At 33.9% G+C, this 27,778-nt stretch overlaps 1 protein-coding gene across 4 annotated transcripts in view; it reads left to right on the forward strand.

Moving 5' to 3' along the window:
- The window catches only part of KIF2A (kinesin family member 2A), a 67,314-nt gene that overhangs the window by 30,263 nt on the left and 9,273 nt on the right, over positions 1 to 27,778 (forward strand). The window contains exons 2-19 of one of the 4 annotated variants that reach the window (XM_045494304.1): positions 3,309 to 3,403; positions 4,595 to 4,714; positions 6,767 to 6,821; positions 8,241 to 8,363; positions 8,937 to 9,037; positions 10,990 to 11,085; positions 12,557 to 12,611; positions 12,983 to 13,145; positions 15,485 to 15,575; positions 15,713 to 15,776; positions 16,351 to 16,442; positions 16,801 to 16,943; positions 17,313 to 17,517; positions 18,239 to 18,349; positions 19,404 to 19,471; positions 22,784 to 22,897; positions 23,767 to 23,917; positions 27,226 to 27,327. In XM_045494304.1, the coding sequence (XP_045350260.1) occupies positions 3,309 to 3,403; positions 4,595 to 4,714; positions 6,767 to 6,821; positions 8,241 to 8,363; positions 8,937 to 9,037; positions 10,990 to 11,085; positions 12,557 to 12,611; positions 12,983 to 13,145; positions 15,485 to 15,575; positions 15,713 to 15,776; positions 16,351 to 16,442; positions 16,801 to 16,943; positions 17,313 to 17,517; positions 18,239 to 18,349; positions 19,404 to 19,471; positions 22,784 to 22,897; positions 23,767 to 23,917; positions 27,226 to 27,327 (1,949 nt within the window). The remainder of the gene's footprint in view (positions 1 to 3,308; positions 3,404 to 4,594; positions 4,715 to 6,766; positions 6,822 to 8,240; positions 8,364 to 8,936; positions 9,038 to 10,989; positions 11,086 to 12,556; positions 12,612 to 12,982; positions 13,146 to 15,484; positions 15,576 to 15,712; positions 15,777 to 16,350; positions 16,443 to 16,800; positions 16,944 to 17,312; positions 17,518 to 18,238; positions 18,350 to 19,403; positions 19,472 to 22,783; positions 22,898 to 23,766; positions 23,918 to 27,225; positions 27,328 to 27,778) is intronic. The other 3 variants (XM_045494310.1, XM_045494317.1, XM_045494318.1) reach the window with 3 other exon arrangements.

Consider the following 27,778-nt stretch of genomic DNA (forward strand, 5'->3'; position numbering starts at 1 on the left):
TTTTCTCAAACCAGAGAATGGTGATTGTGCTAGAGGGGCTATGTGGGAAGATTGTACCAGGTTCTAGGGAAAGATACTTCGAATTCTGATTGGTCTCTGAGCTGTAGTTCCTTATCTGTATCAACAACTGCACAGGATCCCTATTAACAACTATCCCTATTAGGATAAAATACTTGTTTTTGATTTAGTGATAATCGTAATGATTTCTTTCCCTTGAAAAATGTTGTATATATTTATCCCTCTTTTTATTATATTACTTAACAGGTGTGTACTATTTGACTTTGGAAAAAATCAAATCATAATTTTTATTACAATTAAAAATAAGTAATTTGAGTATCTCACTTGAGCTATATGTAAAACATTTTTTAAAAAAACCTTTAAAGGTATATTGGATAAAGTTAGACTTAAAACATTTTTTAGAGGCAACTTTTGTTAAACATAATCAAAACCCCATCCTGCAGATATTTCTGATTATTTCATCCACTGACCAAAAAGCATACACTTGAGATTTGATTCATTCATTCAGCTCTAGTCTTTATTAATTTCTTCTTATTGGAATTTCATATTTCTTTGTTCCTATTAGATGAGTAAACTGGACCCTGGTAGAGATAAGCGAACAGTTTCTCCTTTCTCAACATTTCTGTCTTCTTAAACCTCTAGAGCTTAGTCTCAACTGGTGAATTAGCTGCTTTTGACTCTCATTTACTTGTGGCCTAAGGCTTTCTGCATTTGTAAGTGAACTTCTGGAGGTACAGCTATTGAGGACTGCTGATAATGGGTTTTGAAAAGAGAATCTTGATTTTCTTTATCCTCTTTCTGTAGTCTGTCTGATTTCTGTAGTCTGTCTTTGGAAATTAAGGTCCCTGTGAGATTGTGTGACCTGTAGTTCTTTAGGTCCTATAGTCCACTCTTCGTTCCCAAGGTAAGTTGGAATATTGTAGTAGATGCCTAACAGGAATGTGGTATTGGTCTTGCTTTTGCAACATGATAACACTTTTCCTCATTCTCATTATTGTGGTACTTCTGTTGGTAATTGCATGGAGACCCCCTGTCTCTACTCTTCAACAATCTCAGCTACAGCCTCTTCATTTCCTGCTGAAAGTTAGTATTTGTGGTATTTAAATATATCTTCTTTGTTGTAGTAACCTTGTTCGTACTCATGGGTATTACTGTTTTGAGGCTGGGTTTCACTGCTTTGAGACCTAGTAGTCGCTGGCTCTCAGACTCACTAATTATGTTGTGGAGATGGTGATGAATGTGGGGCTTGATGCAGCAGTGGGGATTCCTCCTAGATTATAATGGAGACCATCAGGGCAGCTCATGGCTCTCTGGGGTCCACTCTTCACTTCCACTACCAATTAAACTCAGTTTCTCTTTTTCTTTTTTAAGTGTGTTTATTTATTTATTTTGAGAAAGAGAGCTCAAGTGGGGTGGGGCAGACAGAGGGGGAGAGAATCCCAAGCAGTGCAGAGCCTTATGTGGGGCTTGAACTCATGAACTGTGAGATCATGACCTGACCTGAAATGAAGAGTTGGACGCTTAACCCACTGAGCCACCTAGGCACTCCTCTCTCTTTTTCATAACCTGTAGCAGCTTTGTAGATGTACTGCTTGGGTCTCTCTTTAAGAAACTACTTACTGTTCCTTCAGCTCCAGGGAGTACATGTAGCTGACAGCCTCTAGCTGTTAATTTAGGCTCCTAAGATTTTGAGTTGAGGCCTTGTGTTTCCTAGGAAACCTCCTGCCACTGACTGAGCATGGTGTGGGTTCTAGGGTGTTTCCATTTTGTCCCAGTGTTGGACTGTTCTAGTGGGCAGTCTTTGCTTTGGAGTACTCTATTGGGTTGTCCAGCACATTGTCAGATCTTTGTCAGGGTCTGAGGCTCTGTCTGCTCAATCCTGTTTTATATCCCCTTTCCTTCACTGATTTTAGATCCATTTGAGTCTGAAAGTTTTCCATCCTCAGTCCTGTTTTACTCCCCCCCGCCCAGCTTTTATCTTTCATAATAAAATTCTTGTCCTTGAACATCTGCTTCCTGGAGGACCCGACTGACACATACCACTTCTGTTGGTTGTTTACCTAATTTCTGTCCAATCACATTGGTAGTGAATGTTGTCTCATTTTCCCTTTTTTAAGCCTCTCCCTTGAATCTTCTCAGTATTTTCCAGTTCATCATTTCTGTCTACCCTTAATACCTGATTGTCTAATGTCCACTAATCTCAGTAAATGCCTTATTTTTACAATAACATTGTTTCATATACTGTGTATCTGTTTTTTTTTTTAAGATATTTAAAGAGGTATAAACTATTTTAAGGTAAATTATAAATGCCCCCAAGGATTTCATTCAGGAAATACATATGAAACCTATTAAATAATATAAAAATGCACATCTGTAACATAGTTTCTGTCCTTCCTTGAAGAATAATCAAATGGGTGGGTAAGATGAAGACAAATAAGTAAGAAGTACACACGCACACACACACACGCATCTAAAACCTTGATCTGCTTCTAGGAATTTGTCCCAAAGAAATAATCTGACAAGTGTAAAATAATACACGTGCAGTAGTATTCATTGCACTGTTTATAATAGTAAAAAATTGCATACAACCTAAGTACCATGAATAGATATTAAATAAGTTGTAATAAACATAATGGAATATTCTGTAATAATTAAAAATAATTACTTAGTTCTGTGGTTATTAACAAGTAAGATCCACAGTCTGCTAAGAGAGGGAAAACAAGTTTAATGCGTTACATAGGATACCCTGTCTCTACAAATGGTAAGTAGTAGAACTGTCAAAGAAAGTAAGGTATAGAATGGATTTAGATAGGCAGCATGAAGAAAGAGAACATTTTAGATTACATTTTCCAACCTTTTTGGACGTAGAGTCCTTTTCTCAATATTTTAAAAACAATGTCACTTTTCCAGTATATGATAGTGATTTTTACATACAAAGTGTTTTATATTAGTATAGTATTAAAAAGTGCTCTCTGAATTTTTTTTCTGTTTTATAGTCAGTATCATCGCATAGTAAAGAAATTGTTTAATGATTAGAAGTATATAAAATTTCAGGCATTCTCTGCCACTGTGTAACCATTTTTTCATGTATGTTGAAAATAAATTTTCAGTCTAAACCAATTTCTCGAGTTTCTGGTCTTAACAGCATATCTATGATCCCATAGACAAAGTTTATTCACAAATCCTGAGAGTCTGGAAATCCCTTGTAAGAAAAGTAGTGTCGTTTTCTTACCATAATTTATTACCATAATTTATGACATCTTAAAAATGTATGTTTTATTCCCACTTAGGCCGAATACATCAAGCAATGGTAACATCTTTAAATGAAGATAATGAAAGTGTAACTGTTGAATGGATAGAAAATGGAGATACAAAAGGCAAAGAGGTATGATCACTGGGTTAATTTTTTATTTATTTTTTTTGAGAGAGTAGGAGCAGGGGAGAGGGGCAGAGGCAGAGGGGAGTGGAGGGAGGGAGGGAGGGGGAGAGAGAGAGTGAGAGAGGGAAGAAGGGAGGGAGGGAGGGAGGCCTAAGCAGGCTCCATGCTCAGTGTGGAACCCAATGCCGGACTTAATCCCACAATCCTGGGATCCTGACCTGAGCCGAAATTAAGAGACGCTCAACTGACTGAGCCACCCAGACACCCCTAAATTTTTTTTGATTGTAGTTTTAAATAATCTCTACACCCAACATGTGGCTCGAGCCTACAACCCCAAGATCAAGAGTTGCATACTTTACTGACTGAGCCAGCCAAGTGTCCCAATCACTGGTTTAAATTTTATTTCTAGTCCCACAATCAAGGTTCCAAATATAAAACAAAACAGAGGCTCCTGGGTGGCTCAGTTGGTTAAGTGTCCACCTTCGGCTCAGGTCACTATCTCATGGTTCATGGGTTTGAGCCCCATGTCGGGCTCAGTGCTGACAGCTCGGAACCTGGAGCCTGCTTTGGATTCTGTGTCTCCCTCTCTGTCTGCCCCTCCCCTGCTCATGTTCCGTCTCATAAATAAAACATTAAAAAGTTAAAGACAAAACAGAGAGTATATAATTTTTTACATAGTGCATGTATTCTTTATCATTGCTTGAAAAACTTAAAAATGATGAAAAAATTTCACTCAAAGATTAGTAGGTTCCTCTTCAATATGGTAAGTGATGGGACATATAATCAAGACCACAAAATGCTGTCTTTTAAAACAAATTTAATGTTTATTTTTGAGAGAGAGCAGGCACAAGCAGGGGAGGGGCAGAGACAGAGAGAGAGAGAGGGAGACACAGAATCGAAGCAGGCTCCAGGCTCTGAGCTGTCAGCACAGAGCCCGACGTGGGGCTCGAACTCACGAACCTCGAGATCATGACTTGAGCTGAAGTTGGACTCTTAACCAGCTGAGCCACCCAGGTGCCCACAAAATGCTGTTTGAATACAGATTTTTTAAATGTATGTGGGTTGTAATTGTAGATAATATAGTTTTCAAGGCAGTACTATTCATGAGGCCAAAATCATTTAACAATTATTCTCTGTGTAAATTCGTAAAATAATGTCAAAATTTACTCTCAAAATATATGCATTTTTTTAAAACAGATTGATCTCGAGAGCATCTTTTCACTTAACCCTGACCTTGTACCTGATGAAGAAATTGAACCCAGTCCAGAAACACCTCCACCTCCAGCATCCTCAGCCAAAGTAAACAAAATTGTAAAGGTTAGTGATGAAAATTCAGAGCACGGGTGGGTGGGTGTGTGGGCTGAGGGTCTGGTTTGAAATGACAGTCTGTGAAGAGTATGTTTTAAGCATTAGTTTGCTTTAAACAAACAAACAAACTGTAATATTTCTGCCATCTTCATGTCATGTATATGCTTACATCCTTTGAAGGATCGAGGTTGTCCAGTTGACAGTTAATGGTCATCATTAGGTAAAATCCTAGGAATTCCTTTCCTGATTAGGATTTTTCCTAAGACTAGTAGCTTCTCAGGAGATATGGATGCCAAAACCATTTGCTGTCCATATTTGTTGAATGATACATATGACTTCGATAAAGAAGGAATGTTGATTTTTCATAATAAATTCCCACTCTACCAGTCTTTTGAAGTAGTGATTCTGCTACTTATGTTCATTAGAGAAGGATGGGAAATGATAGAATGTAGTTTAACTACTGTGTTATCTGTAAAGATGAACTTTAAAACCATGCTGTATATCCTCCCTAAGAGTTTTATCTTTACAAAAATAAAAGCCATGTCGTTTTTATTATTTTAAAAGGTAATGCTCGTCCTTCCTATTGAAATTTCTCACTATTAAAATTGTATATCAAAATGCAACTCTTTTTAAACCAGGTCGCTCACACCGTTGTTTAATCTCTAGTTCTTCATCTTGAGGCTTCAAAAAGTATTTGTTGATTTTGTCATGTACAGGTATAACTTTAACCCTATAGGAATTTGGTATCTTGAAAGGAAGATATACAAAAGCATCCAAATATAGTGTGATGGGAGCTTAACATTATCAACAAAACATTCTACTTTTTAAGTTCTGCATATGAACATAAGGCAGATTTTCATTTCATGTAATTTAACTAGGATATTGAGTGTCACTGCTTAGAGGTCTTTAGTTATGACTTGTAGATGGACGGTTTTTCATATTTGACTTCATAGCCTTGAAGGATCTTCATCGTTGATCCTTCTTAGTATGTCATTAGCAGCCTTTGCCGTGCATTAAAATCACTTGGAGAATTTTTTAAAATACTGATGCTTAGCCCACTTTCAGCGATTCATTTTATCTAAAGTGAGGCCCTAGAATCAATATCCTTTTATTAGTACCCATCTGATTTAAATTTGCAAATGTTCTCTCTAGCTTTGAGAACCACGACATTATTTGATATCTTTCTTTTCAGGTGACTAAAATGAAGTCTTGGTAAATAAATAATAGGATCAAAAATTTGCTGCTCTAGTGTAGGCATTGTTGGGAGTCTTTGAGAGTCCAATGAAATCTTTTAGTAGAAATGAGAGAAAAAAAGAAATGACAGTGAGCATTTCATGGTATTTTGATGTTTAACAGTAGATTGTAAGTTGTCTAAAACTGGTATTTTATTGATTACTTCCACGTCCAAAGATGAAATGTAATACATGCTTTTGAAATGTATTACATGGTTGTAGCATGATGACTACACCTATACCTTTTACTGAAATTGCTTAACTTCACTTTGCTTCAGTTTTCTCATGAAACCAGAATAATAGTAACTACCTCATAGGGTTGTTGTGAAGGTTGAATGAATTAGTATTAACAGTGTCCGTCTCATAGTAATTCCTGAATATTGCTTTTTGTGGGGAGATGGTGGCCAATACTCATATGAAGAAACTTGAATATTGCTAGCATTAGTGTAGTAATTTATTAGCAGATTATTTATAGTTTTTTTCCATTTAGTTTTATAATATATTTTAAAAAAAATTTTTAATGTTTTTATTTTATTTTTGAGAGAGACAGAGTGCGAGACAAAGCGAGAGAGAGAGGAGACACAGAATCCAAAGCAGGCTCCTGACTCTGAGCTGTCAGCACAGAGCCTGACATGGGGCTTGAACTCACGAGCCGTGAGATCATGACCTGAGTGGAAGTCGGATGCTTAACCAACTGAGCCACCCAGGCGCCCCTAGTTTTATAATATTTTGTATTCACCTACTTTCATTTAATTAAAGAAAGCTGAAATTATGATAAATATCTGAGGAGTAAAGAGAGAAAGTAAACGAACATTTTTTTGTTGTATAGAATCGACGGACTGTGGCTTCTATTAAGAATGACCCTCCTCCAAGAGATAACAGAGGTAAAGTAAACATTTCTCTATTAATTTTTCCTATTAACTTTTTAGTATGACCCTGACAAGGTAAATCAAAAGTTAATATCACCCTTGACATTATTATTCATTTAAACTTTATATGGCTAATTTGAAGATTGGCTATCAGAAATTCCCTAATATAATAATGTCAATAATATGAAAAATGATTTATAAAGGTACATGATGAATGTGAAACTCCATAATCTGTGCACTTTTTGATTCATCTCTTTACCCAGTAACTTTTCAGATTTGAGAAGAGTTATGAGAAAGAAAGGAATGGGGAAGTAGTCAGTTAATTGATTTCACAATAGTAAATCTAATCTTCACATTTTAATGTGACTTTTTGGCTAACAGTCTTCCAAAAAGAGTCATGGGTAACTTGGGAGTCAGTTAAAGAAAAGTTGAATAGGTACAATTTGTAGTTAATTGCAGGTATTCCATATATTTTCAGCCCGGAAATGTAAAACACAGTTAATTTCTTTTCTTTTCAGCAATTCAGAATTGTCATTTCTAGCAGTGATAATTTCTCTGTGTGTGAAGGACAGGCATAGGTATTAGAAGAGAGATTGGAGGTAGAGGCAAAGTCCTACACTTTAAACCTATCCTTGCTTTGAGTCTTGTGAAAATTTATATTGGCTATGTGAAATGTGATATTCATATTTTACTTTATATTTATTTTTTCACTTTTGTAACATAATCATTGGGAAATTCTTTGCTGAAGATTTGCATATTTGAGGAGCAGAGAGTGGGATTTGGAATTACAGGCAGGGTTGAAGGGCTTTTTTTAAAACTTTATGTACAGAATTGGGTAAATTTTTCAAAATGACGGTGCATTTAAATTTAAAATTTATATTTTCTACACTTACATTACTTAAATGATTATTAAGAGTTAAGCTTGGCTTTAGTTTTTATATAAATTATTCAGAATGAGTTGTTTCTTTTTTTAAAATATATTTATTTATTTTGAGAGAGAGAATGGGGAGTGCAGGTGGAGGAGAGGCAGAGAGAAAGGGAGAAAATCCCAAGCAGGCTCCACACTGTCAGCACAGAGACTGACGCAGGGCTCAAGCTCACGAACGGTGAAATCATGACCTGAGCCAAAGTCGGACACTTAACGAACTGAGCCACCCAGGCGCCCCTTAGATTGAGTTTTGTAGCTTAAATTACATTGGTGGGACCGAAGTCCACACACATTCCTTTGAAAAACCTCTTGGCTTGTTAGATTATTGAACAGAATTGATTGTTCCATACTTTATTTATACCCACGTAAGTAGAAAATCTGAGAGTTGACTAATGTCTTAAGTATACTTACTTAGTATCTGTTCTTTTGAGGTCTCTCTGTTCCTTTTACTAGGGTTCATCTTTACTAATTTTCTGTTCTGAATTTAAAAATTGTTTCATTTACAGTGGTTGGTTCTGCACGTGCACGGCCTAGTCAGCTTCCTGAGCAGTCTTCCTCCGCACAACAGAATGGTAGTGTTTCAGATATATCTCCAGTTCAAGCTGCAAAAAAGGAATTTGGACCCCCTTGTATGTAAATCATGTACCAAGGATTCAGTTATTTTAGGCATACATGTATTCTCTCTTGGTCATGTTTAAAGTCTCCAAATGGTAAAGTTTAACTACAAACGATTGCAGATTTCATTTTACCACTGTGGAAAAATTTTTTTCCTGTTAGTTTAGTCTGTTAATTGGGTGTTTAAATGTATATTTTGGAGAATTTCTAAATGTAAAATTATACCAATATCTCAGTTGCTTTGAATTTAAAATTCTGGTCATATGATAATTCGACAGATGTTATGGTAGAAATTCTTATGCTCCTCGATCTTTTCAATTCAAACATCTGTGATTGTAAACCAAGAGATGACATGTATCAATATGTTAAAGTCATTTTTCTTGACCATTTGTATATTGTCCTGTTCCTGGTTTCGTTAAAGCAGCTCATAGTAAAGTTCACGTAGTTGTTACAGGCATGCTTTGTCAGTGTGTACCTTTTTTTTGGTGTTATGTTCGGTGAGATTGATTATATGTAAAATTTTTGCATGTAAGTTCAGTACTATAAAAAGAAAGCTCTGCTTCTACAGCTCATCTTTTTTCTTTCAGCACGTAGAAAATCTAATTGTGTGAAAGAAGTAGAAAAATTACAAGAAAAACGAGAAAAAAGGAGACTACAACAGCAAGAACTTAGAGAAAAAAGAGCCCAGGTTTGTAACAGAATCGTATTTTGTTTATGCATGAACTGAAGATTTAGACTGTGTTAGTGAACGTGAGATGCTTGTGAAAAAGTAGTGGAGGCATTCATTTAAAGTTTTCAGTATATTAATTGATTGTTAAACTGATGAGAAATAATATAAATTCTTATGAAAATATGTTACAGCATTTTTGCTACATGTACTTTTCATGTTTTTTTCCATTTTGAATAATAATTCATTGTGTTACTGAATTCAAATGCAGCCATTATACCTTTCAAGAATAATATATTTTGGTTTTCTAAAATGATCTAAAAATACATGCAGAAGAATATCTAGTTAAAGTAGATAATTATAAAGTAGACAATTTTACTACAAAATTTTTATTATTTGTCCATGGTTGAATTCAGCATATCACAAGGAAAGCGGAAATTCCTTGTATTTTGATTTATACTAGATATTAAAAGCCTATCTCTTGTGACTCTCACATTCCCTTTGGATGGTAACAAAACTGTTTACTAACAATGGAAAAATTACATAGAAGACTGGTCTTTTATCTCCCTGCAGGTGTTCATCTGCTGCAAATTCTGTTACTATACCCATAACTCTTTTATTGTGCTTATATTATAACTGTATTCTTAGAACTTGTTTCCTCTAATAAAATATCAGGATTGGTGCGCATGGGTAGCTCACTTCGTTAAGAATCCGACTTCCCCCTCAGGTCATGATCTCACAGTCCATGAGTTCAAGCCCTGCTTCAGGCTCTGTGCTGACAACTCGGAGCCTGGAGCCTGCTTCCGATTCTGTGTCTCCTTCTCTCTCTCCCCCTCCCCTGCTTACGCTCTGTCTTTTCTGTCTTTCTCTCTCTCTCCAAAATAAAGAAACATTAAAATATTAAAAAAACAAAAACAAAAAAAAAACATGAGCATCGGGATTGTTTCTTTATTCAGGAGTATGTTCAAATGCCCTTAAATTATAAAGATGTTGTGTTGTGGGATTATAAAACCAATATAAAATTCAGCATTTTTATAAATCAGGTTCTAACTTAAAGTGATCTGAGAATGATCATTTGGTTTTGAAATAAAACAATACAGATGGATCTACTGATAGCACAGATGCCACCTAGTGTTTCCTGTGGGAACCTCATAATATTTTCACATTGTGATTTCTTAATTTTCACTTTACATTCAGTTTTTCAGTTGACATAGTTGTTATCATTTCCTAAAAGAAAGTTAATTGAAAGTAATTTTCATTAACAGTTTTGAAATTTATATTCAAAGCAAATCTGTACCTGGTGCATGATAAAAATCTGACTTTTTAGAATGTTTAGTAACTTACTGACTGCAGTCAATACATTCAGTAATTTAAATTTTAAAAGTTGAAAAAATTTGTGTTTTGATTCCTTTAAGTTCTGAGGTGGTTTTTTACCACCTTTAGGGTTTCTTCCTTTTTTTTTTTGTTGAGAGTCAACAAAAACAGAAAATGAGCATAAATGAATCCGTATTTCTACTTTATTGAAACACTGGATTCAGTATTGGGAAGAAAAAGCTGATTAAATGAATTTTTCTAGAATTTCAGTTTTTTAGAAATTTAGAGTTTTTTAGACTTCTTTATTGATGTTTAAGATGAGCACTATTTCTCTTTTGTTTAATTTTCTGGGATGATTAAGTTATATATAACATGATTTTGAAAGAGTTCATAGTGGCTTTGATGCGGAGTGTTTGTTTTAGAGTTAACACAATGCATTAGACTATCAGAATTGTGTATGTAATAAGAAGGTGATTCTTGGGCATGTTATTAATCCTAAACTCAAACTAAATTATATCATGCCTTTAGTTTGAGTTTCAGCTTGGCTATAACAAATGACACAACCTGCTAATTTAATTTTAATTTGCAAACCGTATTTAACATAAATGCAACAATATAATGAATGTAATTATAATAAATGATGAATTCTCTTGTTACAGGATGTTGATGCTACAAACCCAAATTATGAAATTATGTGTATGATCAGAGATTTTAGAGGAAGTTTGGATTATAGACCATTAACAACAGCAGATCCTGTAAGATTCGTTATAAACTATTGCTATGGAATTTTTTATGCTGTAAAAGGAAAAAAAAATTGATAACCACTTAATTAATATTGGATTTAGCTATGTAGTTTTTTCTCTCTTTATGGGTGCACATTCCCCATATTTTAAGGAGAAAATCAAGAAATCATCCACATTTGTGCTTATCTCTCATAATTTGATTTATCAGACAGGCTTCCCATAGAGATGTCCATTTCAGAGCAAATCCTCTCTATCTTTGGTAGGGCAGAACAACAGTTAAAGGAATGATGCCAGAAGAACCATTCTCCTTTCTGACTGTCACTTAAACTTCTATCCCGGTTCCAAGCTTATTTCCTCTTGGGCTATAGATCCCCCTGTCCTATCAATTTGCTATTAGTTAATTTGTTATTTTTAAATAAATGTTAGTCTGGCTTGTAACAGTAAATATGGTTGTTTAGAACTGTACCAGTCCAGAAACCTAGCACTTGAAATAAATTCTCATTGTCTTACTACTCAACTACTTTCCTGTTGAAGAATGAGAATTTTTTGGACAGGGAATAGTTTGTGAGTCATTAATACTTAGGAGATAATCCATCTGACCTGGCCTGTACAGAATACCTTGGGTACGTAAAATACATTTTTGTCAGGCTGATGTATTCATAGAGTTGTTATTCATAATACTTTTGTCCCATATATTTTAGTCCTTGCTACCTCTTTAACCTACTACATCTGAAACTCCTACTTTGGGGCAGGGATTGGCAAACTTTTCCTTCAAAGACCCTGATAGTAAAGAATTTGGCTTTGTGAACCAAATGGTCTTTGTCACCACTACTCAATTTTACCTTTGTAGTACAAAAGGAGCCATAGACAATACCTAAACATATATATAACTGTCTCATTAAAACTTTACAAAAGCCGGTAGTGGCCTGGATTAGCCCTGCAGGCCATACTTTGCTAATCCCCGTGTTACGGATTTAATTATTATTAACAGGCAAGTACTGGGAGCATAAATTTTATGAAAAATATGTGTAAGAATCGACCTATTATAAAATTTTGAAGTTATTTTGCTCACTAATATTCTGAGAATTGTGTCTATAGTTAGTTATTTTTGTCAACAACTTTCCTTTTAATCAACACGAAAATACATCACTTGGTGGGAAATTGTGCCTTTGTTATATGTAGCATATTTTGTAGTGAGTAAGGCAGCTTCTTAACGTGAGCCTAATGCTACGAAGTGTCCTCTACAAGGTTGTTTACTGTTTACCAAATAAAAAAATAAGCAACTTTCCATTATGCTCAGAATTTTAGAGATCATTGTCTCTTAACTATTAAAATTTGTACTGGCCATTTTGTGTTTTAAACTTATTTATCCTATTTATGCTATGCATCAATTTCTAGAGCCTCTGTAGGAAATAGTGCATAACTGACTTTTTTAGTGTTTTATAACACTGATAAACATTGAAACAAAATATTTTATTTCTAGATTGATGAACATAGAATATGTGTTTGTGTAAGAAAACGACCACTCAATAAAAAAGGTATGATGCTTTTTGAACTCTTAGTAAGAGGTTGATTTTGCCCAATTTGTAATTTGTTTTGATGATAGCAGAAATTAAATTGGTTCAGAAGAGTTTAATATAAGTCATTTTAAATCATTATGCAGATTTCTATGGTTAGATCTCTTGATTTGTTACCGCTCTATGAATCATTGCCATTTCTGGTTTTGGCTTCACAGAAATTTAGATTATTTTTACTTGGTTGTTGAAATATTATATCTTATTGAATGGCATATTTCTGAAATATTTGTATTTATAGAACTTAATACTTCAATTACATTTCTTTTTGCTTGCATTTGTACATCCTAATGCTGTGAAAATTACTGGGCATTTATTTTCATTTATTCTTTTAGAAACTCAAATGAAAGATCTTGATGTAATCACAATCCCTAGTAAAGATGTTGTGATGGTACATGAACCAAAACAAAAAGTAGATTTAACAAGGTACCTAGAAAACCAAACATTTCGTTTTGATTATGCCTTTGATGACTCAGCTCCTAATGAAATGGTTTACAGGTAGGTAAATTTGTTTTAAATAACAGTTTTGTTCTTACACTGTGTATCTATCACCACCCTGAAACTTAATTGATCTTGGCATATCTTTCAAAAAATATAGTATGCTTTTTTTAAATTCTGAGTTTAAACAAGGTTACATAATAAAAATAATAATGAAAGACACCTGGGTGACTTAGCTGGTTAAGGCTCTGACTTGCTTTTGGCTCAGGTCAAGATCTCAGGGTTCCAGGGGTGTCTTGGTGGCTCATTTGGTTAAGCATCCGACTTTGGCTCAGGTCATGATCTCATGGTTTGTGAGTTCAAGCCCTATGTTGGGCTCTCTGCTGGCTCAGAGCATGGAGCCTGCTTTGGATTCTCTGTCTCCCTCTCTCTCTTCCCCTCCCTCGCTTGCCCTCTGTCTCTCTCTCTCTCAAAAATAAATAAACATTAGAAAAAAAAAATCTCACGGTTCACAAGTTCAAACCCCACATCAGGCTTTGCTGTCAGCGCTGTCTCCCTCTCTGTACCCCTCCCCTGTGTGTGTGCTCGCATATGCGCACTCTCTCTCTCAAAATGAATAAACTTTAAAGAAAAACAATGATGAATATGTTAATACTTGTTCTTTGTAATGCTCACCTGAAATCATGGTTTTTATTATTGGCTAGATACATTTCCCTCCACACACACACACACACACACACACACATATACACATGTTCACATATTCAACTTACAAACAACTCAAACTTGGAAGTATTATACATTGATATCCCAAATTATTAGGCCAAATTTAGATTTTCATATATAGTTTGTAAACGCTGCCTTCTAATGGTAACAGGTCACTTTTAAGAGCAGTGTTCTTTCAGTGTATATAGAACTGTCTTGGCAGTTACTTGAATATTTTTTAGTTTATTTATTTATTTTGAGAGCGAGAGAGCATGAGCAGGGGAGAGGCAGAGAGAGAGAGAGAGTGGGAGAGAGAATATCCTAAAGAGGCTCCCTGCTGTCAGCACAGAGCCTGAGACCCATGAACCTTGAGATTCATGAACTGAGCCCAAACCAGGAGTCAGACGCTTAACCGACTGGGTGACCCAGGCGCCCCTTGAATGCTTTTTCATTGTCCTTTCATTTTATAAATATGGCTGGAAAACAAAATTTAAGAATTAAGAGTCCTAAGAATTGAAGACTTATAAATGAAATATTATTGAAACCAACTTTATTGGTCCTAAGCCAGTAAACTAGAAGTTCAGTTGCAAAGAGGAGGAAATTAAAGAACCTGTGAACGCTAAATAGTATTATGAAAAATTTGTTTTATAAGGGAGCTATAAGTATAAATTATCTATTTTTTACCTTTCTGAGAATAGTCCTCTCCTCACCCCTCACTTCTTTCTCTACTTCCACTCCTGTTTCATAAAATGTCTGTTTGACTTTGTAATTATAAGATGTTTTTCTCTGAATATTCTAGGTTTAGTAACCATTCCTTTTTACCTTATATTTGTGCTTCTTAAATTTACCAGTATTGATGCTATCCCCTTTCTTTAACTTTGAGGGAGTGCAAGTTAGGCCTTTTTTTTTGTCTAATCACTCTGCAGACCCATTTTCTACTTTGGTTTGTCCTTTTTATCTTACTCCCTTTTATTCTATACCTTGTTCAGTTTTGTCTTAAAAATAATTGAGCAACTGTATAAAGTGTTCCACGTACATTATTTTGAAGCCTAAACAATGATTACAATAATATATTTGAAAAATAACTCAAACCATAATAATTTTGGCATACTTCTCCCGAACTAAGACTATCAACTCCAAACTCAGTGTCTTACAAATATAATTTATATTTACTTAGCCATATTCAAGGAAATCCTGTCACTTTCTGCTTGGGTAGATGGTCTTAAGATAGTTTTGTAGTTTTTTTTCCCTTTTAGTTTTTCTCTGTTGAGATTATCACTCTCTTGATGTGGTTTCTTTTAAAATGTTTTTGCTTTTCTTTGTATAAATGTTACTTGTCTGCCTAATATTTTGATATTTTATTTTTTAAAACTTTCATATTGTCATATATATATATAATATATATATTATACATATATATGTATATATGTCCAAGCTTAGCTGCTGTCATTTTTTTTCTTCCATTATTGTGACCATTGTTTATTATGGAATTGCTTGAAATTATGCGTTAAAGAGCTTTAAGCAATATTAAGAGGAATTTATTTAAAATTTTTAACATATCAGTGGGCTTAGTTGTAGTCTGACATTTGAGCACAATGATTTGTTAAAATTTTGTTTATTAATAAGACTTGATATTTTATTTAGTTAATTTAAATATTGACAGCACATTCTGACTAGTGTATTTTATTTCTAAGGTTTACAGCTAGACCACTAGTTGAAACTATATTCGAAAGGGGAATGGCTACATGCTTTGCTTATGGGCAGACTGGAAGTGGAAAAACTCATGTAAGTAATTCATTATAGTTCCATCCTGGTATGAAGCTTGTTTATTTTCCTTATAGCTTAATTCTAAGACCTATTTTTTTTTTAAGATTTATTTCTGGAAAATGTCTACTACTTTTTATTTCCTTTTTAACATGTAGACTATGGGAGGTGACTTTTCAGGAAAGAACCAAGATTGTTCTAAAGGAATTTATGCGTTAGCAGGTAACTCTTTTTTTGCATATCATTTGTAATATTCTTGAATATTATTCAAATGGCTTTGAAATAAAACATGGGAATATTGTTCAGGACTTGAAGGATAACCATAAAGCTAAACTTACCGTATATTATGTCAGTTTTAGGTTGTCAAACTGCTTGAAAAGAATTGTGAGATTAAGTGTTTGGGACAGAAATCTTGATATTTGTGTCATTTTAATCTGGCATGTTGTTAGAGCTTAGTATTTGTTGTTAGATAGCTGATTTGTGAAAAGCTTCTGTTTGGTGTGGTTGTGGAAATAATCTTACTATGACCACCTATAATTTTATGTTATTTATAAAGATAAATAGTAGCATTCTTTTACTGAACATGAAAGAGAATGGCATCTAGACCCTAAATGTCAAAAAACTATTACTATTTTTTTGTAAAATAATGTTCACTTTAGTCTTTATTGTTATTATTGATGTTGTCATTCTAGGTAAAGATTAACTGATTTTCTCTAAGTGCAGAAAATTTGAATTGCTTTTCAAAGATAATATTTGTAACATCTTAACAATTTTCTCCATGTGAAATTCTTGATAGCTCGAGATGTCTTTTTAATGTTAAAGAAGCCAAACTATAAGAAATTAGAACTTCAAGTATATGCAACCTTTTTTGAAATTTACAGTGGAAAGGTAAGTGGAAACTTAAAAAGACTCTGATTTGGAGGGGGAGGGGGAGGAGTGGTAAATTGTGGTTTAACATGCATAACATAAGATTTAACATTTTAACCATTTTTTGTGTGTACAGGTTCAGTGGCCTTAAGTACATTCATGTTGTGCAACCCTTGCCACCCCATTTTTATATATGTTAGAATATTATGTTAACGTTTTTTGAGGTTTTTAAAAATTCCCTTTGAAATGCTCAACTTTTCAGTATTGAGAATTATTCTAATTACTATAATTTTCTGAATTTTTTTGGACTCTGATTTTTATAGAATTGATTCTTTTTTTCTTCGAGGCTAGTTTTCTGATTTGGATTTTTTTGAAATAGGTGTTTGACTTGCTAAACAGGAAAACAAAATTAAGAGTGCTGGAAGATGGAAAACAGCAGGTTCAAGTGGTGGGATTACAGGAACGGGAAGTCAAATGTGTTGAAGATGTACTGAAACTCATTGACATAGGCAATAGTTGCAGGTAACTCATTTTAATTAAGGGCAACTTAATTTCTTAATCAGTTTTAGATACTTGGGGTTTCTAAACAAAGCAAAGGTGTTATTCAGTGCCTCTTGGCAGTAAAAATTTGTTCATAAAAACTTTTACTGTTACTTGTAACTCTGAGTGACATCTACTATATTGGTAATCATACTACAAGTATACTAGAAGTGTGCCAGATTAAATTGTATGAATCCAGTTGTATCCAAGTGTTGTAACTCAGATTGTCTTCATTTGTATTTAAATGATGAGAACTGGATAGTTTTTTCTTGCTTTTTAGTGAAAATACTCTGGTTTGAAACATAAACTAAAAGGGTTTTTGTATGCAAAATATCCTTAATCACATTGTAGGACATCCGGTCAAACATCTGCAAATGCACATTCATCTCGGAGCCATGCAGTGTTTCAGATCATTCTTAGAAGGAAAGGAAAACTACATGGCAAATTTTCTCTCATTGACTTGGCTGGAAATGAACGAGGAGCTGATACTTCCAGTGCAGACAGGCAAACCAGGCTTGAAGGTGCTGAAATTAATAAAAGCCTTTTAGCACTCAAGGTAAATAAAATGCATTTAATTGTGAAAAGTCTTTTGCTTTTGACTTTAATTTTGTTTAGAGTATCTACAAAATGATAGCACTTGTAACATCTAATAAATAAGAGAAGTTATCAAAATTTACTTATGTTTACAGTTCTAGATTTATATTGTGCTCAGAAATTTTCTTTACACATACTCTTTTTTTTTTTTTTAGAGTGAATAGAGGACCAATTTTGAGCCTACTTAGGGAGGTTCCATAGGGCTTTAGTCAGTCATACTGTCTTAGAAGAAGGCAAGGAACCGCAAAACTCAGCTAAGAAATAATGTCTCAGAAAAATGTGGAATGACTTTCACAGAGAGAGGGGGGGAGTGTTACCTCTGTTCCGTGACTACAAAAGGAAGGATTGAAAAGACTACAAAAACATTATGTTTTTTCTTTTGTAGTGCCACTTTCAAAGTTTAGCTTTTTATCCTATTGTCTATTACTTCTAAATAGTAGTCATAGTCTCCAGAAGAATCTTTTGGAATGATAAGTACTTTATTGTTGTTGTTGTTTAATTTTATTTTCTTGATTTAAGATTTATGGGACCATCTTTACTGTGCTGTAAACCTGTTAGTAGGGTTTCCGGAGCTGATCAGATCTTAAATGTTAGGGTTATAGTAAAAGATCTTCTAAATATATTAGTTAAGATTACTCTTTATAAGAAGCCTAACCTGTGAAACTTGCTTTCTTAATTGGCAGGAGTGCATCAGAGCCTTAGGTAGAAATAAACCTCATACTCCTTTCAGAGCAAGTAAACTCACTCAGGTGTTAAGAGATTCATTCATAGGTGAAAATTCTCGTACCTGCATGGTAAGTTTATGTTTGTTTTTGTTTGTTTTGTTTTAATTATGAATAATGAATAACTCACACTATCTGTGGAAAGATTATAATGCACATTAATAACAAACATTTAAATCCTTCTATTGTGAGAGATACAGTGATACTTAAGATGTGGTCCCTGCCAGTCTGATAGAGAGGATTATATTGCAGTTATAATGCATTCTACTAATTCCAACATCTGAGTCTTCTTGAGGTTGGTCTTCGTTGATTTTTATTTTCCTTGAGTATGAGTCACACTTTTCTGTTTCTTAGTATGTCTACTAATTTTGGGTTCTATCATTTTCACTATGAATAAATACCTTAATGAACACTCTGGATATTCATATCTTCTAAAGATTATTGAGTTTTATGTTGTTTTAGCCAGAAGTGAACTTACTTGAACTTCAAATTCTTGTCTCCCCTGCTGGGGGCATCAAAGGAAATAGAAACCTGTTTAGTTCTTTTAGACTTAGCTATGTTGCTTAGTGGAAGCCTTGTGTATGCCTGCGTCACGGGTCAGCCAGAGATTTGGGGCAGTTTATATGTAGAGTTTCTGGTTGTCAAGATTACCTCCCTGCATGGTTATCTCCCTCTTCTGGGACAAATCTCACTTTCTAGCTGCTATAGTTCTACCTCCAAACTCTGTCTTTTAATTTAACCTGTGAAATTTCAAGTTTCTAATGCAGTTGTAGTTACCCTGTGTGGGAGCAGCAGGGCTTGCCCTTGGGCGGAAAAGCTGATGTGTGGAGGTGGGGAGGGAGGATGGGAACACTCAGTGCTATTCCTTTCTAGGTGTTGACCTCCATTTTCTGCCTGATTTAAATTATTTTTCTAGTACTTTCAGAGAGTTGTTTGTATTTTATATGGTTTATAATTATCATCTGATTATGGGTGTGATATAGCAAATTATTTTGGAGTTTAGATATCATAAGTGTTTTCTTTGTTTAATAACTATTTTAAGATTAGATCTTAATGAGCTATATGTTGATACTATTGTCTTCATCATTTATACAATTTTCTTTACCTTTGCATTTTTCTCCCATAGATTGCCACAATCTCTCCAGGAATGGCGTCTTGTGAAAATACTCTTAATACATTAAGATATGCAAATAGGTATGAAAAATAGTTATTCAGTTTCAAATTTGAGGGGAGTAGAGCAGTATTTAGTTTGACTTAATATCTGATGGGATAAATTGTATTACATTTTTCTCTCAGTTTTTAAAAATTTTTTGCATGTACATTAAGATGGTATAGAGTCCTTTGGTCAAGTTCTGAAAGTAAATGGAAATGTGTAATTTGGAAAGAGATTTGGATCTTTAGTACAATTGGTCTTTCTTTCAAGAACATGATTACATTTTTCTGTTTCACCAAGTTATATTTCATATTATTTTACAACATCTAAATCACGCAAATTTTTCGTATTAAGTGAGACTGAGGGGACTGGTCTGGTCTGTGTTTCTGAAATTGTTTTTTCTGTATGCTAAAAATTATTTCTGACAATATTAAGTGTTTTACATGGTGGAATCTAGAGGTTGAGTAAGTAATGACAGCACATTTCTTTCTGGTGTTCTATATGAGTTACATTTTATTATTCATGTAATTAGTATTACATACTTTAATGGGCAATGGCATTATTACAAATGAAAGGACAGAAAGCATTATAGACTTTAATTAATTTATTCTTTATAGTCATGAAATGCCCTTGGAACTTTGGATTATGATGGGCATATTTGTATTTGTTTCATAAATTCCTCCCATTGCTCTTGTTTTGAAAAAATGACTATGTATATAGTTTTAAATTTCTATTATCACATATTGCATTTGTGATTTTAATTTTTAGAGATCAGATTCCTTTTTGTATTCCATTTCTACTGTGGACATTCTTTGAATTTTGCTGAACCACAAGTATTTGTCCCGTTTCTTTATTTTAATTGCTATGGAAATTTTGTTTTTAATCTTTTTTAAAAATGGGAAATGTGTACACAGAAAAGGGCCAAAAACATAACTGAATAATCTAATATTTATAAAATGAAAATTCTTATCATCAGGTTGAAATAGAATGTTTCTACCTCTCTAGAAAGTTCCTCATATGTTCCCTCCTGATTACAAATCCTGAATAACATGTCCAAATCCATTAACCTCTACCCCAAGATAGACATTGCCTTGATTTCTGTGGCCTAATTTTCTGGTTTTTCTTTCTTTTTAAAAATTGTTTAACTGCCTATGACTGTATCGGTGAAAATATACATAGGTAGCTATCTATATTTGAACATTACATAAATGGACTCATACCCTTTGTTCTTTTGTAACTTGTTTTGTTCTTTTTCTTTGTTCTTTTCTTGTTCTTTTGTTCTTTGTTCTTTTGTAACTTGTAACTCTTTTGTTTCAACTGAAGAGATTTTTCAAAATGATGATAAAAACTGTTGGAAAATATAAGCCTGTTGACATTTTATAAAAAGATAGTAAGATAAAATAACTTCTTTTAAAAATATAATGGATTATTATTCCTGAACGTATGCCCTTAAAAACTTTAAATTATGGGCTCTGAACTGCAAACATTTATAGTCCTTTTAATTGATTTTTATAATGAATACTTGTAGTATGTAGGGTTTTAATCATTAATTTTAAATGCTTCTTATTTCAAAAGTGTTCATGGGAGAGATGAGAAACAGCTTAGTATAGCAGAATATTACCATGTTGTAGGATTAAAACAAACAAAAATCTCCATGTCTTCAGACTTCAAACTGCACAGGACTCTCCCTAAGGTGAAAATGTTATATCTGGCCATGTCTCTAGTTCATTTAGGTCCTAGTAAATGTTTTAATTTGTTATCCTGTAGTGTAATTTATCTGCAACGTGACTAACCACCTGGGACAAATAATTCTGTCTTTTCTTTCTAAATCTCTAGGAATAAAGACTTTCAATCTCCCTTGATAGCTCATTTGAGGAATATGATTCCTGCATAGAATATTTCCTGTTTGAGTTGGGCAAGAGGTCTTGGAGTAGAGGAAAATATTAGGCCATTAGGGTAATCTAAATTAGGAGATTCTGAAAGAATCCTAAATGAAAGAATCCTAAATGGAATTGGGAGGAAAAAGAGTTACATCACAGTTAGAAATTTAGTCAGTCTTTGTTGTAAATAAATTTTCCAAAGTGACCATAAAGGATGAAGGGCAGCAGAATCCCATATTGAACCTTTGACAGCAGACATTACCAATAGGTTAAAGGAAGATTGTAAGTAGAAGAAATAGTTAGTTTCATCTACATGATATTATTAGTTTGATCTGTGTGACTGTTTATGACAGTTATGTTATGATATGATTTAGATGAAACCTAAAAGAAATAATGAGAAAAACAGATGGTCAGTATATAGTATATTGGATTTTTAAATAACATAATGTTTGTACTCAGAGCTAGGTTTGAACCTCACTTATGCCACAGTCTCATTGAATAACCTTGGGTAAGATACTTTATTTATGAACCAATGTCTCATCTCTGAAATGGCAAAAATAGTATCGCAAGATTGTTGTAAGAATTAAATAATAAAGTGACTAAAATTTACTAATTGTAGTATCTAACATGTACGAAGTACTTAATAAATATTGCTTACTGTTATGAAATGGGATTGGCCTGAAGGGGACATAGGGAATAACAAATATGGGGTCAGAAAAGCTGTAATTTGGTTAAATATAACCATTAGAAACATTAACAAAAGCAATTTAAATTCCATTGCTAAATAGCCTTTTTTTTTTTTAAGTTTTTTTAAATTTATTTGGGAGAGAGAGAGAGAGGGAGAGTGTGTATGTGATCAGGGAAGGGGCAGGGAGAGGGAGAAAGAATCCCAAGCAGGCTCCACACCATCAGTGCAGAGCCTTACATTGGGCTTGATCTCACGAACTGTGAGATCATGGCCTGAGCTGAAATCGAGTGGGGCACTCAAATACTTAAGCCACCCGGGCGCTTCTAAATAGGCTTTTTCTTAACCAGCGTTCTTCATCTGAACCAAACACAGAAGATTATTTGAATGACTGCTCTCTCGGTTTGTACCAAGGATGGGTTATAGCTAATACCATTCTAATTGCATAAGAAAGAAGTTAATTCATTACAAACAGTGGATGCCATTAGGACTTAATCCTCTTGTGTTCTGTTTTAAAAGACTGCAAGAGTATTGAGGGCTCGTTAATGCTGATATAATATTTGTGGTATTGACTGCACAAGGAAATTTGATTAAGTAGTCAATAGGACAGAGAGACTCAAAACCTTAAAATTGATTATTTTTTCATTATTCTAGATGCTATAAGTCAAAACAATGTTGATCTCTTTTTCTAAATGAATTAAACTGAATACTGAATGAAAGCTTGAAATGTGCATTGCTGTCTGTATAAGAGCATTTTCTTTTAATTTGTTGCTGTTTTGGTGCTGCAGAGTAAAGGAGTTTGGAATTAGTCCATCAGACATTCCCTTCTCACAGGGTAGTGGCAGTCGCCCCGATCTCTCTCCTTCTTATGAGTATGACGACTTTTCTCCTTCGATTACCAGGTCTACTTCCCTTCTATGCATAAGATATTTATTATAATAGTTTCTTTTGAATTGCATTACATATAAATATTTCATTTATACTTCTTTTGTTCTGAGCCATTTTATTTTTCATTTTCATTTCATTTGGCAGGTGATGGTTGTACTGCATGATCTTCATTTTTGTGTACTTTATTAATTTATTTGCTTTAAAGTATTGATGTAGAATTCAGGCTTCCTATTTCCCCTCATATTTTTAAGGATGATGTCATCTTTGCATATTTACAGTTGAGAGATAAACTGTCTCATTTAAAGTGAGAAGTTTACCTTTATTTCCTATGTTCTTATAAATTTCCTTGACTCCAAGGAAATAACAAGGATCCTCTTGCTTTAGAACATGTACCCTCCCACTGTGTAAATTGAAGTATAATCGGTAAACATTTTTTTAAATGATAGAAGTTTAGAAATATGATTATTTCACATGTAGCTCTTTTAATAGAGCATTATAACAACTAAAAAGTATGCAAAGTGTATTCTCTGATTTTGGCAGTAATCCATTTATTAAAAGTGCATTTTTCTGTTTATATAATTCAATTGCAAAAAGTTTCTTTTTACTTTGAAATACTGAATTTACTTACTTAGCTAATTATCGTTTATTACGTACAATAATTATATTTGAAATAATTGTAAAGTTATCGCAGTAAATTCTGAAAGTTAAATAGCCAAACATCCCTTTGGTCTTCCTGCAGATTTCAGGTAAACTTGATCTGGAAAGCTGACATCATCAGTCTTAACATGTTTAATTGAATTCCCTTTTTATTGAATAGGTTGGCATTTTCTTGTTCCTCTGCATGTGTCTTTGTTAATTTTAGGTACCTCTTATGTGTTTATAGGGTGAAAGAATTGACTGTGGATCCAACTGCTGCTGGTGATGTCCGTCCAATAATGCACCATCCACCCAATCAGATTGATGACTTAGAGGCACAGTGGGGTGTAGGGAGTTCCCCTCAGAGAGATGATCTAAAACTTCTTTGTGAGCAAAATGTGAGTGACAATATAGTTATAACTATCTGTTTTTAGTTCGTTTCATCAGTAGCAGAACTTAATAATTGAAAATTACTGTCTAAGTCAGGGGTCAGCAGACTGACAGCCTCTGGGCCAGCCATCTGTTTTTTACAAATAAAGTTTTACTTAATTGTGGCCAATGCTTATTCATTTACAAGTTGACTGGCTGCTTTCTTAGTACAAAAGCAGTGACAAAGACTATAACGCTCAAAGGCCCAAAATAGGTACTGTCTGGCCCTTGAAAAAGTTTGCAGACTCCTGGGGTGCCTGGGTGGCTAGTCAGTAAGCTACTGACTCTTGACTGACTCTTGATTTCTGCTCATGTCATGGGTTTCATGAAGGGTTTGAGCCCTGCATTGGGCTCTGCTCTGGCAGCTTGGAGCCTGCTTGGGATCCTCTCTCTCCCTCTCTCTCTGCCTCTCTGCTCACACTGTCTCTGTCTCTCTCAAAATAAATAAGCTTAAAACAAAGTTTGCTGACCTCTGATCTAAACTATTATTTTTTTCGGATTTTATATCATTATTAAAATTCGGGGATTTTAAAACTAACACAGGGAAAAAAGCAAATTTAAGAATTATGTATACCATATATTATACATACAGCTTAAAAACAAAATTAACTCGGACACATGCACGTATATTAAAAGGATACCATGGGCTGTATCAGAAGTCAAACATGGAAAAATGCTAATAACATTTGTTAAATATGGTTGTATTCTATATGTTTGAAATGTCTAGTGACATTTCATAATTTAACATATGATTCCCGATTACTCAAAAAATTATATCCCCCATTTTATAAGGACTACGAGGTATATTAAAAAGTAACAAAAAAGCACAACACACAGTTTCACATAATTACTTTAACATATTGAGGGGATTCCTTTATGTGAGATGTGAAAGTTTATATAATTAACTTTTAAAGAATTTTAATTATTTAAATATTTTAAAATTGCGTTTTAAATAATTTTTTAAAACTTCATTTTTAAAAATTATATAGTTTTATACCCTTTTTTTCTCAGTAAGAATCTTATAGTAATATTTTGTCATGATAAAAAGTGGCATTTACTAATTTCTTACTACATGACTTACATTTGGTAAGCATTTTATTTATCATCTGATGTAATCCTTAGAATTTGATGTGATAGGTGCCATAATTATCTGCTTTTTAACTGATTTTCTAAAAGGTGAAGGAAGTCAACTAAGATCATACATATAGTAAGTGCTAAAGCCACAACTGAAATCTCCATCTTTCTTATGTGAGAGCCAAATCTTAGGTCCACTAAATGTATTGCTAGCCGCAATAATAAAATACTCTTTGGAAATTATATAACTTTAAGTTAATGTTTTTATACTTTTTAACTCAAGTCCACAATATTCTAGAGCAACAAATGGGCATACTACTTTTTGTTATGTTGTTCCAAATTATTGTCTGTTAATAATGAAGGGCTTAATGTAGTGGTCCTCAACTAGGAGTGACTTGACCCCCTAGGGAAAAATGTGTGGAGACATTTTTAGTTGTCACATCTAGTGGGTAGAGGTCAGGGATGCTATTAAACATCATACAAGGTATAAGACAGTCTTCCCTCGAACCCCAAATGTCAGTGGTGCCAAAATTGAGAAACTGGTTTAAAAGTAAGAGTTCTAAACTTTGAACCATAGAAAATAACTGAAAATGAGATTCTGACCTTAGTCTATCCCCCATCTCTAAAAGTTTTGAAGCAAAAGCATAGTTGCTTTTAGAATTCTTAACACAAACCATGTATTGTACTTAGATATGGTGCCTTTTACGGATGTAGAAAGCCAGAACAAGATAGGCCCCCTCTGTAGCAAACCTTTTCTGTTTTATTCTTACATCTTTTGGGTTGGGTCTTTGTAGGACTTTAATTTGGAGACGCTGGCTAGATGACGAGAACTGATCCAGAGGTTTTTAAGCATAATATCATGAGTTCTTGCATTCTCCTCCATATTTGAGAGAGTGTGAGTTTTGCTACCCCTAGGAAACTTTGAATTTTGCCACCCCTGGGAAACTACCTTGAGGTGGTTCAGAATTAGTTTTTAGTTAAGTATTGGTGCATGTGCATGTTAAGTTTTAACAAGGTAAATTAAAATGGGATAGTGTCTAAGACTTGCCTTAGAGATAAAACCGACACAAGTACACAAACTAGAAGATAATAAAGTGCATTAGAATTCCAGAAATAGTTGCACAAACAAAAGTCTTCCAAGACTGCAGGGAAATGATAGGAACTTGAACAATATTTTAAAGCAAAGGAAAGAAGACATTCTGGGCTTTAAAGGGAGGTGGGCAGGTAAAATGAGTAAAGTTGGTTGAGTGTGTTTATTGGAGAGAGAGAGGGAGTGAGGGAAAGAATAACGCCTGAATGTCTTAATGAAAACAGATGCCTGTTTCCCAAAGAGAAGATAAAAAGGTCATTGGCTAACTTGAATGTATAAACTTGTAGTGATGGTAGCATACGATGAAAGAGTCACATGTCTCTTTATAATATTTAACCGAAATATGTACATATGTTTAGAATTGTGTATTTTGTTTGAAAAACATTGCTTTTTCTACTTAAAGTTTATAAAGTGATTTTAAGTCAACCTTGTCCCTAAAGCCACATTTTGAGGAAATAAATCATTAGACATTGGGGCTGGTAAAGAAGCTCACAAAGAAAGCGAGGCTAGAGAAGTTTTCACTTGATGTAGGACCAAAATAGGAATATGTTATATTTATGTATGTGGATTTTTTGTTGATGAGGTAAAGTTGTCATTTGTCGCTTAAGATTTCTCTAAAAACTGGAAGCACGTTATATGGTGTAACTCAGAAATTAAGACTGAGTAAGAGTTGAGACCTTCCAAAACACTAATTTGATAGTCACAGTCATGAAAGACATTATCTTGAAATCTCTTTTCTGGTGGAAAGATGTATAAGACATACCTATGATTTAAATTGTTAGTGAAAATTAAACAATATTGAAGAAATACTTCAGCATCTTTATTGCTTTCAATAAATGTATTTTTGAAAAGTTGCGCTGTTCCAAAAGAGATTGCCTTTTTAGGGTAATTCTGCAGTAAAGTCTGTGCTAAATGAAAATTATCTCTTACTTAATATGCTTAAATATGGGGTATCTTATTGTGGCTTTGCCTTTTATATTATATTTTCATAGTCTTTATCTTTCAAACCTCCTCAATTTCTAAATGGCATTTTTATAAGTGACCTAGAAAAACTATTTTTTTGTAACATTTAAAATGTAAAGTCCTAATTTTTAAAACTGTGTTCATCTTAAGGAAGAAGAGGTTTCCCCCCAATTGTTTACTTTCCACGAAGCCGTCTCACAAATGGTAGAAATGGAAGAACAAGTTGTAGAAGATCACAGGGCAGTGTTCCAGGTAAAGTTAAGACAGGACCTTACATCAAAATGTTTCTGTAGGGAAATTAACTAAAAACTTTCATAATACTTCGAATATCACACCAATCTAAAAATATACTTATTGTGTGTATGTGTATTTGTGGGATATATGACACAGGATATTTTGAACAGAATGATTGATGGTTACAATGTTTATTTTGCACTATGGTGAAAGAATCTGGTTTATTTACTACTGTTCTGTTGTATTTGCTTTCTTTAGTTGTCCATTTTTAGAGAAGGGTTGAACTTCTCCCCTCCACTATCCTTTTCTCTCTTGTTAGATCAGTTTATTTGACAGCAGTAAGAAAAACTTCTAAGGGTTATCAGAGTAGTTGAGGAAATATCTTTTCTTTGATTGCTTTAGGAGAGGTAGGGTTACTGTCAGTGGCAGATGAGTAAGGGGTGTTAAATCCTTGCCTGTCACAGCAACT

Source organism: Leopardus geoffroyi, chromosome A1 (genome assembly GCF_018350155.1).
Source record: "Leopardus geoffroyi isolate Oge1 chromosome A1, O.geoffroyi_Oge1_pat1.0, whole genome shotgun sequence".
Taxonomy (NCBI): domain Eukaryota; kingdom Metazoa; phylum Chordata; class Mammalia; order Carnivora; family Felidae; genus Leopardus; species Leopardus geoffroyi.